The sequence below is a fragment of the Gymnoscopelus microlampas genome (assembly GCF_963454915.1).
Source record: "Gymnoscopelus microlampas genome assembly, chromosome: 17".
Taxonomy (NCBI): domain Eukaryota; kingdom Metazoa; phylum Chordata; class Actinopteri; order Myctophiformes; family Myctophidae; genus Gymnoscopelus; species Gymnoscopelus microlampas.
In genome coordinates this window covers 29,389,598-29,401,314 of record NC_139954.1, presented here as the reverse complement: position 1 = coordinate 29,401,314, position 11,717 = coordinate 29,389,598, and the positions used below count along the sequence as shown (strand labels likewise).

General features: G+C 41.2%; 1 protein-coding gene across 1 annotated transcript; it reads left to right on the top strand.

Annotated features, from left to right (window-relative positions):
• The first annotated feature begins 4,229 nt into the window (after positions 1–4,229).
• On the top strand, positions 4,230–11,157 carry nifk (nucleolar protein interacting with the FHA domain of MKI67). Its single transcript, XM_084084071.1, has 6 exons — positions 4,230–4,469; positions 5,973–6,110; positions 6,792–6,900; positions 7,498–7,709; positions 7,862–7,912; positions 9,202–11,157. The coding sequence occupies exons 1-6, from the start codon at positions 4,359–4,361 to the stop codon at positions 9,430–9,432; spliced, it is 852 nt and encodes a 283-aa protein (XP_083940197.1). The 5' UTR covers positions 4,230–4,358; the 3' UTR covers positions 9,433–11,157.
• Positions 11,158–11,717: the final 560 nt, after the last annotated feature.

Below are 11,717 nucleotides of genomic sequence, written 5' to 3'. Positions count from 1 at the left end.
ATGCTTTTTTCTGGCAGAATCTTTCAGTTGATGATAAAAGCGTGAAAATTGGCATGAGCAGTCTCCATGGGTCACTTGACAAGAATATTGTCTGAGCCATTTGTAATTTCAAGATGGCGGCCATTTTTCAAGATGGCCGATACCTTAGTGGGCAGTTAAGTGATATGATGGTTTATTTGGTGATACAAGCATGAAAATTGGCATGAGCAGTCTCTGTGGGTCACTTGACAATAAGCCACCCACAGCTACTTGAAATTTCAAGATGGCGGCCATTTTTCAAGATGGCCGACACTTTAGTGGAGCATTTAAGTTATATAATGGTTCATTTGGTGATACAAGTATGAAAATTGGCATGAGCAGTCTCTGTGGGTCATTTGACAATAAGTCACCCACAGCTACTTGAAATTTCAAAATGGCGGCCATTTTTCAAGATGGCCACCACCTTAGTGGAGCAGTTAAGCTTAAGAAATCATTTAGTTGGTGATACAAGCATGAAAATTGCCATGAGCCGTCTCAAAAGGTCATTTGACAAGAAACCGCCCACAGCCACTTGAAATTTCAAGATGTCTGCCGTGCGCCATGTGGATCCTTAAATGATACCTTTTCTCATAGAAATGTATTGGGTTCCTCAAAAAGCTCTGTCAAGAGAGGTTGTTTGACTGTGTTTTGTCTGACTCCTCGCCCACAAGCTGTCCAGTTTGGTAAAACCTGTCAGGAGTTGCCTCCCACCGGCATAGCTCTCAGGGTTCACTGAGGTAGGCTTACACAAGCTCCCTTACCACGACAAGGTAACAGTCACAAGGGAGGATAATATATATCTTTTTTTTTTTTAACTAACAGCCATTACATGTGTCAAATAGATACTAAGGGGTGGGGAAACAAAAAATAAGATGAATAAATTAACACAGTTGTGGTGCTGATAAGCACAGTTGTGGTGCTGAACGGACAGTGCTCCAAAATTATGAGCAATGGCTAACACTGAATGGCAATAGCCACGGAACCATGACAAACTATACTAAGGAACTAAACTGAAAATGTGCTTCACTGTTAGATATGGCAGTGGAAGGTAGTGGAAGCAATGTTACAAAGTAACAACTGAAAATTACACAGTAATAGACTAGATACAAAGTAAAACATGATGCGCCGATGTGGCGAGGGGAAGCCGAGCCATAGGCCTACACTTGAAAACATAGAGGACAACGGGGAATAACTCTGGCAAAATAAACATGCAAATATAGGTTCTAGCAGGGGCAATTACATAGGCATGTGAAACTGGGTCCATATCTGAAGCACTTACACCTTCCAGTACATGCCTTGGTGCACCCACATTTGGTCAACTCCCAACAACTCTCCGCAATAGGTGGAAGTGGAGTCCAGAAGACTCTTTCCACTTCTCGTCCTGTTCCACCCATCCCCAGTCAGATGGGCTCGGCATTTGTGGAGGTCGCTTCAATGCCTGTCCCCACACGTATCCAGCCTCATAAGAAGCACGTTTGGCATGCTCTTTGAGTGCTGCTTGAGTTGGCAGGATCAAGTCATATCGTCTTTGCTTTCTGGCAAAGAGATCAAGCCTGGCCTCGTTCACAGTTGTGACATCACTGGACCGGTCATACATTAGATCTTCTTAGTCTCTTGACATGGATATCTTTGGTATCTTCAGTGTCTTCAGCAGATGTAGATGCTCTCTTTTGGGCCCTTTCCAGCTCTGTGTTGTTGAACAGCTTGAATGATATGTTGCTCTGTTTCTTGTCAATGTGCTTTCTATGCCATCACCTTCATCTAGTCGGGTTGGACTAAGTAAGATAGGCAGAGCATTGATCTTATGAAATAATGGAACATTTCTTGCAATGGTATCATGACCAGTACGGTCGTGCTCTCTGTTGAATAAACTTGGCTGAATGAGTTTTTCCTTGGTGACCTGCTGACAAATGAAACATCTGTCCCAGTTAGTTTTCACAACTGTTATGATGGCTTCTGCCATGTCTGCAGCATAGGCAGAGGCAGAGGGTTTATCCTTTTATCACCTTTTACCAAGCACTTTGATGTATGGGATACAACTAAGTTTGTGCCTTAACCCAACACTTAGTCCGATCGTTCATCCAATGCCATTTAAATCCCATGCGATCTGTACACCATCCGGTTAATTAAAACCCCATTAACCTTGGCTCGGCTCTCCCGCGCTGGCACAACCTGTCAATTCAGGTGCGGCTATCTAACTGTTTTGGGGGAAATTAGACAGCATCTGGGATACTAACTTTCAATTAGCTGACATTGAACCCCACTCTGAGGTTTAACAGCAGTGATATATCACCAGTGTGCCCTGGTAGTGCAGATATTCACTCTTATCTAATCTATCTATGATCAACAAATCAACACAACTGTTTTAGCACAATAATAATAATAATAATAATAATAATAATAATCGTCCATAATGGAAAAAAAAACGTACATTTCTATGAGAAAATGTATCTTTTGAGGATCCAGGGGGCGACCATCTTGAAAATAGAAATTTCAAGTGGCTGGGAGTGTTTTCTTGTCAAGCAACCCTTAGAGACTGCTCATGCCAAATGTAATGCTTGTATCACCAAATAAACCATTATATAACTTAATTGCTCCCCTAAAGTGTTGGCCATCTTGAAAAATGGCCGCCATCTTGAAATTTGAAGTAGCTGTGGGTGGCCTATTGTCAAGTGACCCACAGAGACTGCTCATGCCAATGTTCATGCTTGTATCACCAAATAAACCATTATATAACTTAATTGCTCCACTAAAGTGTTGGCCATCTTGAAAAATGGCCGCCATCTTGAAATTTCAAATAGCTGTGGGTGGCCTATTGTCAAGTGACCCACAGAGACTGCTCATGCCAATTTTCATGCTTGTATCACCAAATAAACCATCATATCACTTAACTGCCCACTAAGGTGTCGGCCATCTTGAAAAATGGCCGCCATCTTGAAATTACAAATGGCTCAGACAATATTCTTGTCAAGTGACCCATGGAGACTGCTCACGCCAATTTTCACGCTTTTATCATAAATTGAAAGATCGTAGCACTTATCTGCTCCGCTATTTACAGGTGCGGTATGTATGTACCTGAGGACTGAGGTTAGACATAAGGTACGTGAGCATAGCAGCAGATTTACTGTACAATACATGATATGGACGTTAGTTACGTTTTTTTTTCTTTTCTTTTTTTTTGTTTTCTCATGCCCCCCATCATGTATAAAGCGCTTTTTTTTGGGTACGCTATATAAATTTGAGATATTATTGTTATAAAATCAGCCTGTTCTACATGGGATTAAGGTGCAGGGTATCAGCCAGGGTATCAGCCAGGTTCAACTGCCTAGGCCACATAAGGTACCTTTCACTGGTGTAATCCACAAGAGTAAAAAAATGTCCAAGGCCAGCCAGATGATCATGCCTTGTTCAGCAGTCTAATGGTAGCCGGATGGAAGCTGTTCATGAACCTGGTGGTGTTGCCTGGTGGTAGGCCTCCTTGCCTGGCCGCGGTCGCTGTAGGGGTATGAACAGTTTGTGACTGGGGTGGTGCCTGTCCTTGATGATGCACTGAGCCTTGACTACACACCTCTTCTTACAGTTCCTGGAGCAATTAGATAGACGTTATCTATCTATCTATCTATCTATCTATCTATCTATCTATCTATCTATCTATCTATCTATCTATCTATCTATCTATCTGTCTGTCTGTCTATCTATCTGTCTAACTATCTCTCTCTCTCTCTCTCTCTCTCTCTGTCTGTGTCTGTCTGTCTGTCTGTCTGTCTGTCTGTCTGTCTGTCTGTCTGTTTGTTTGATTGATTGAATACTTTATTAACAGTTTGCAAATAGTACAGTGGTATACGATTATACAATGATGCTAAAAAGATAACACAAAAAGCCCTAAGGCCAAGGGCTTGTTTCCATTGTGATCCTGTGTATTAAATTCATCAGTCAGTCTGTCTGTCTGTCTATCTGTCCGTCTGTCTATCTGTCCGTCTGTCCGTCCGTCCGTCCGTCCGTCCGTCCGTCCATCCATCCATCCATCCATCCCCCTTCCCTCCCTCCCTCCCTCCCTCCGTGACCGTCCAGTTTCCATGCTGCTTGTTGACACACATAGCTAGTCGTTAGATCTCCGTTGCTGCAGAGGGCGCTGTGCGGGAGGAGGCATTGCCTACAGCTAAACATAAAACGTCGTTGACTTTCAACACATGGACAAACCGGAAGCAGAAGAGACCAGCGTGGTGGTGTTGTATGGACGACAAGTTGCGTAGTTGTTGTTTGCCAGTGTAAACTTCTTGTTATTCAGCGTTGATATAGTCATTATATAACCATTATATAATATATATTACTAAGACAACATGACTGAAGGGGAAGCAGGGGGGTCCGGCGAGCTGCTGGCGTTAAACCCACAGCAGGAAGAAGAGTTTAAGAAGAAAGTCCAGGAGGTGAAGAAGAGACCACAAGGCAAGGTTGGTAACCGAGGATTTAACTTAGAAATAGCAGATCTACAAGCTCACAGCCAGTTAGCATCGTGCCGTGTCGGGAGCTTGTAGATCTTATATTACAGGTGAGCGGCACGCCGTCTCAGGACGACGTGTAAATCAGGCTCGTGTGGCCTTTAAAACAACGTGAAACCAACCAGTGGTGGAAAACATGCTTTTTTACTTAAATCGCATGATTTACCAATTATGCCATAGTATTAGAAATGCCCTTCATGCAGAAATGTATCTGTTAATGCAGTGGTTCTCAAACTTTTTCATGTTAAGGACCCCTAAATTGACACGTATTAGCTCTCGGACCCCCATTTGAGAAAAATATGCCAGGGACCCCCATAAGAGAAGATTTGTTTGGCTCTAGCAGTGATTATCAACCATTTTAATTTAAAGGACCCCCAGTTTGACATGCATTAGGCTACGGACCCCCATTTAATTGCATTTCTATCTCTGGGACCCCAATTTATATAGTCAAGTTAATGTTAATGTAACTCTGAGAGTGTACAAATTGAACCAAATGGACCCGTGGTTACACTTTTCAGAGTTACAATTGGATAAATTTACATTTCTGCTCTGCCGAGATGAGAGGCAGTCCTGGCTTGGCCAGGGGGAATTTTGGGCATATGAGCTTGAGGCAGTACTACTGGTCAACCAGTAGGTGTCCTACCCTCACCGGGGTCTAAATGTCTCAATGGAAGAGTAGGGACTAGGAGAACACCTCCAACCACTGCAGATGTGCTAGTTATATTGTATTAATATATTCTACCATACAGAGTAGTTACATGAACACTTTATTCATTAGCACAAATTCTGGACTGCAGCTCGAGTAGATGAAATACTTTAAATTAAATGTGGTTCTAAAGGCCAGACCTTGAAGGTGCTTGATTTTAACTTTTGAAAGGCGTTCAAGCCTGAAGAATGAATGTAGATGTTTTTCATTGGCACCAACTGAAAGTGACCTCAGGTGTATCAGTGATCTGGGGTCAAATAAGTGTGCCGACAGTAATGTGGTACATAATGCTTATCGCCTGCCTCTGATTGGCTGGGGGATTAAACCCATGTGCCAACAAATCCACTGGTTGATGTTGAAAAAATATCTCGACTCATGTTTTATGTTGGTTCTTCTGAAACCAGCTGCTCACTGAGACTCTTAATTAAAACTTTTTTTTTTAAACGGTGTGCGTGGGTCCCATATTAGAACGTCTGGTCTGAGAATGGCCATGGTTGGTTTAAAAACTAGAAACCATTGATTCTCCTCCACATGCCAACTAATGATATGCTGTAATAAAAAAACATATAATAAAAATCCTAATCAACTTTTAATGTTTTTTTTTTGTATGCGTCGTGAGCTTGTAGATCATTGGCCATTTTCACTATTTTAACTATATAAAAGGAACGGTTGTGGACATGCAAGGTTTCTACCCGACAGCAACGTAAAAATAAAGTGTAATTATAGATGAGTGTGTTTGTGTCTTTTAGAAGGGAGGAGGAGGCCGTCTGAATCCAGGGGTGATCTACGTGGGTCATCTGCCTATGGGACTCTTCGAGGAACAACTCAAGAACTACTTCCAACAGTTCGGGACAGTCATGCGGCTTCGCCTGGCCAGGAGCAAAAAGGTACCGACACTATTATGTCTGTCCTCTAGGATTGGGATCCGGAACCGGAATCAGTTCCATCACATTTGGAACCGTTTTTTCCCGGAACCGCTTTATCACACTTTGTCAGAGCTGGTCTGTGGGCTTCACGTCTGCTGTACAATTGCAATACTGGTGGTTCTCAAACTTTGTAATTTCAAGGACCATCACCAAATGGACCCTTACGGGTCAATTTGGTTCCATTTGTACACACTCACAGTTACAGACCTGACCCATTTGGAACACCCTGGCCTATAGGAATCGTTAAATGGAACGAATATGGCCATTAAGAGGGAATAATAAAGGAACCAGAATCGTTAATCCTAAAGGATTCCAACCCTTGGTTACATATATTATATAAATTCTGAATTGCAGCTTGAACCTTCTCCCTGGCACCGGCTGAAAGTGACTCCAGGTGTATCAATGATCTGGGGTCATGTAGGTGTGCCTACAGTAATGTGGTACGTTTGCTTATCGCCTGCCTGCTGATTGGCAGTGTGATTAAACCCAGGTGCTGACAAAAACATCACTGACTGAATGAGAAATATGAGTATGTTTAGTCATAGACTGTTAGAAATAAGTTCAAGACAGAAGCTCAAGTATTTTGCGCGTGTGTGCGTGCTGAGCACATGAACTAATGTGTTTCTCTGCTGGCATCTTCAGACAGGTGGCAGTAAAGGTTACGCCTTCGTTGAGTATGAATGTGATGACGTGGCCAAGATCGTTGCTGAGACCATGAACAACTACCTGATGGGAGAGAGGCTGATCAAATGTGAGCCTTCATGAAAACACGGCAACATCCACCACAACACCCGTTTGATATCAAATATATACAAAGTAACATTGCTGCGCATATCACAAGCCTTGAACACCGGCGTTATCAGCTTGTATGTCATTTGCACTGGTGTTAGAGTTGTGAGAGTACTGGAGGCCAGTCTGAAACAAAAATGAAACTTTTATATGTAGAATGCAAATCTGCATTTCTCCCTTAGTAGATGTAGATGTTTTTCATTGGCACCAACTGAAAGTGACCTCAGGTGTATCAGTGATCTGGGGTCAAATAACTGTGCCGACAGTAATTTGGTACGTAATGCTTATCGCCTGCCTCTGATTGGCAGGGCGATTAAACCCATGTGCCAACAAATCCACTGGTTGATGGTGAAAAAATATCTCAACTCATGTTTTATGTTGGTTCTTCTGAAACCAGCTGCTCACTGAGACTCTTAATTAAAAGAAAAAATCTGGTCTGAGAATGGCGATGGTTGGTTTAAAAACCAGAACAAGTCTGTAACTGCTAGAGCAGCACAGTATTGTATGAGTGAACTCCAAATCTAAACCTAAACCTCTTGTCTCTCGTGCTGGTTCTCAGGTCATGTGATGCCCCCAGAGAAGGTTCATGAGAAGTTGTTTGTTGGCTCAATGAGGAAGTTTCGTAAGCCCTCAAATCCTGCCGTGGCACGCTACAACAAGGTACACACGCAGGAGGAGGTGGACAAGATGACCGATAAGCTGCTACGCAAGGAGAAGAAACTCCGGAAGAGACTGGCAGCGCACGGGATCGAATACGACTTCCCTGGATTTGTAAGAACCTGTGGTTTTAGAATGTTGGTCATCTCTTCTTTCCTGCTTTATTTCTAGCAATGCTTCAGTAAGCACTAGTACAGTGTTAGCTTTCTGTTTAATTACTTGTGATGATCGTCTTTTGTGAACATTAACATAATCTTTCCTTCCAGGCTGCACAGAAGAGGTCATCTGATGAGATGAATGCATCTACGTGTAGCAATGTAAGGACAATCCATTCTGTTTTACCTTGTACTGAAGTATCAGGGTTTGTACTGGCGCTTGAAAGTAGATGAAATACTTACATATAAATGTGGTTCTAAAGGCCATATTTGTGATTATGCACCTTGAAGGTGCTTGATTTTGACATTTGAAAGACAAGTTCAAGCCCTGAAGAATGATTGTAAATGTTTTTCATTGGCACCAACTGAAAGTGACCTCGGGTGTATCAGTGATCTGGGGTCAAATAAGTGTGCCGACAGTAATGTGGTACGTAATGCTTATCGCCTGCCTCTGATTGGCAGGGCGATTAAACCCATGTGCCAACAAATCCACTGGTTGATGGTGATGTTGAAAGCATATCTCAACTCATGTTTTTTCATCACATATTAATCTGTTTATGTTGGTTCTTCTGAAACCAGCTGCTCACTAAGACTCTTAATTTAAACATGCAATCTGTGCATGCTAACTATTGAATGAAAGTACATGTTAAGAGACTTTAATCTCTAAATAATGGACTTCTAATAATGTTTGCCACAGCTATGCTACCTGCTGTTCTCAGATTTGTTTTCATTTAGTTCATATCACAGTTGGTATAGTTTTAATTATTCATTCGTTTTTCAGTGTCTTTTTTTAACGTTGGTTTTCATTTTAGTTTCAGCTAACAAAATATGTATTTTCCCTTTTTTACGCTTAGTTATAGAACCAGAATCGACTTAATCACAGGTGTAAAGAAGTGGGTGAAATTATTTTTTTCATACGCTCCATCATTTTTAGTTTCATAAGAAGGGAGGAGGATAGTTGCAGCAGGTGCCGTACATAAGGTGCAGTTCACTAGATCAGTAACAGATATGGGACATAGTGTCTTAACTATTGGCTCTTTGTTACTACGAAGGGTAACCCAGGACATGCCATAACCTGGAACTTTCCTGAACGCATGAAGTTCTGTGATTGTTTTATGTTTTCATTATAACCAGAAGGGGAGAGGTACTTTATAAATAATTGATTGAAAATAGTTGATCTAAGAGCTGATCAGCTATTGTTGCTATTTTCGAAAAACATTTGAATGTACAAGTTCCAAGAACTCAGGGTTAGTGCCACCTCGTGAGCAGGGCCCAAATTAGCTTGCGAGAACCATATCTGAATCAGAGCCGTAGCGTATGGAAACAAATCCAGAACCTGGAAATACGTTTCACGGCACTGCAGTGCACAGCACAGTTCACTTAGTTCTTGCAGTCGAAAAGAGACATTTAATAACCCTGGTTACGTTCCCCTCCCTCTCCGCCTCCGTCAGGATGTCACACCGCTCTGCACCCCCTCCGTCCTGGAAAAGAGGAGGTTGATGGCGGTCAACGATGAGGATGGGGACGACGAGATCGTCCTCAAGATACCAACTGCTGTGACCTCCAGTGAAGATGAAGAAGAGGATAGCTCAAAGGAGGAGGAAGGGGAAAGGAGTCATGATGAAGAGGATGTCGCAGAGAGCGACGAGCCTTCAGAAGGTGACAAGACTGTGACAGAATGAAGGAAACCAATGAACTCTTTTATGATGGACATCGTTGTGTCTCTGTCAGCAGAGATGGTGTGCAACCATGTGGGTTTGCGTCTTAAGTTAAAGGACGCTTTAACTTTGGACTGTGTTCAATAATGTCTACGTGTTTGAAGTCCTCCTTTTTCATGACAAACCTTTATTTGGACGTAATTATATAAGGGAAGGGGCAGGCTTGGGCGGTATCTATTTTTTCATAGCTTCATAACTGCCTGACAATTTACCAGGCTATATGGTTTGTGATGTTATTTGTGTAAAAACACAAAATGTAAAAGCTGAGCTGATGGTGATCAGTCATTATAGCATGTATGACATTTTAGCATGCATGACATATGCAATTAGTCTACTTGGACAAGTCTTGCTGGGTTTAAATACTTATGGTGCATAGAATACTGAATTAAGGCTGCAACTATTGATTATTTTGTTGATTATTGTATTAATAGATTTTTGGATATCGCATAATTGAGAAGTCGGTTTGTTAATTCTGTTCATTTTTTATACATCAACGAATCGACGCAAAAACAATTATTACATTTTATTTTATAATCGACTAAATCGATTAGTCTGATTAGCCACTCATTTTATACAATGATGTTGCATTCAAAAATTGTGAAAATAGACACACAATGCATCGCTATGCGTCGTGTTTTGAGCCTGTAGAACTGCTATTTTAATTTTTGAAAACGTTTGCCAGTGCTCAAATTTTTTTGCCCCCCCAGTTTTTTATTGATTATTTTGTATGATCAATTAAACAAGTTAAACGTTTGAATTAACTGTTGCACCCCATAATGAATAGATATTAGGAAATAAGCACACTTCTTCCATAGATTCAGCATACCTTACTGTAGAACCGCAGTGATACCGACACGTCAGTGGGCTGAACAGAGATATGCGGTTAGATAGTTTGTCAATATTTTCATGATTCCTTATTTAGTGTTATTTTACCACTTAAACCCTATGCACTAATCCCTCAGGGCTCTATACTTGGTTGTTACGCTCCTTTTTTCGATCTTCACCAAAAATAAATCTTGTTGCACATTTTTTTTAAATCGATTCAATTTATTAGCTTAACTATTGCACCCCTACTTTCTACCTGGCGTCCCTATTTTGGGCATGTAAATATAGGCGGATCTACAACCATCCTCTTGTCACCACACATGCCAACGCTTTCTGTCCTTCCTTCCTGGCAACAGAACCACCTTCATGATGCAGATGTGTCCCAGGCTGAGCCCCTGTCTTCATGGGAATTGCTTTTTCTTCTGTCATTTATCTGCTATTTTTGGCAAGTTTTGGTATAGAGGCGGGGGGGGGGGGGGGGGGGAGAGGACCAAGTATAGACCCCTCAGGTGCAAGGGGAATTTCTATTTTTGATGGTATTGGAAATCATAACTCTGTCGCCCAAGCCTGGTTATGTTCTAGTTATGGGCTCTTAGAAACTGCCCTCCCTAAATATGTGTTGTAATAAGCTGTCATGAGTACAGCTCATGTTGTATGATTCTTGTGCACTTGAGTTTTTTTTTGGTTTTCATTAAGAGAACATCTGACATTTTCAAATTCTCCTTTTCCATGTGGAACCAGCCAGTACCTCCAGAGTAACTGTAGTATTGCCATGTTTCTCCATAATCATAATTACCAGTTTAAAACCAGTCGGTATGCTCTAAACCAGATGTCATGTTTAATAATACATTTCAGATTAATCTATTCCTGTTACATGAGCATACCTAAGGATAATAGAAAGCTGAAGGTTCAGTATTTCAAAGTACAGATCAGTGATGGAAGAAGTACTCACATTTAAAAGTAAAAGTATCAATACCCTATTGTAGAAATAGTCAATTACAAGTAAAAGTTTGGTATAAAAATGTGCTTGAGTAAAAGTAAAGAACCAAAAGTAAAAGTACACATTATGCATAAGGTCTGATTTCACAAGTTTTTAAAAATCATTTGAAAATAGCCGATCTAAAAGCTCGCAAAGCGTAGGTACTGCGGCCAAAGCACAGTATTATATAGGGTTAAAGTGGTTAATGTACGTTTTTGTAATATAAGTCCTCACAGTAACTAAAGTTTTCAAATAATTGTAGTGGAGTGAAAGTACAATATTTTCCTCTGAGATGTAGTAGGGTAAAAGTATTAAATTGTAAATACTGAAGAAAGTACAAAATACCTCAGTATTTTACTACAGTAGTACTTGAGTACATGTAGTTAGTTACTTTATACCACTGGTACAGATGGATTCAATGTGAGTCAGATTGAGATGCTGGTAT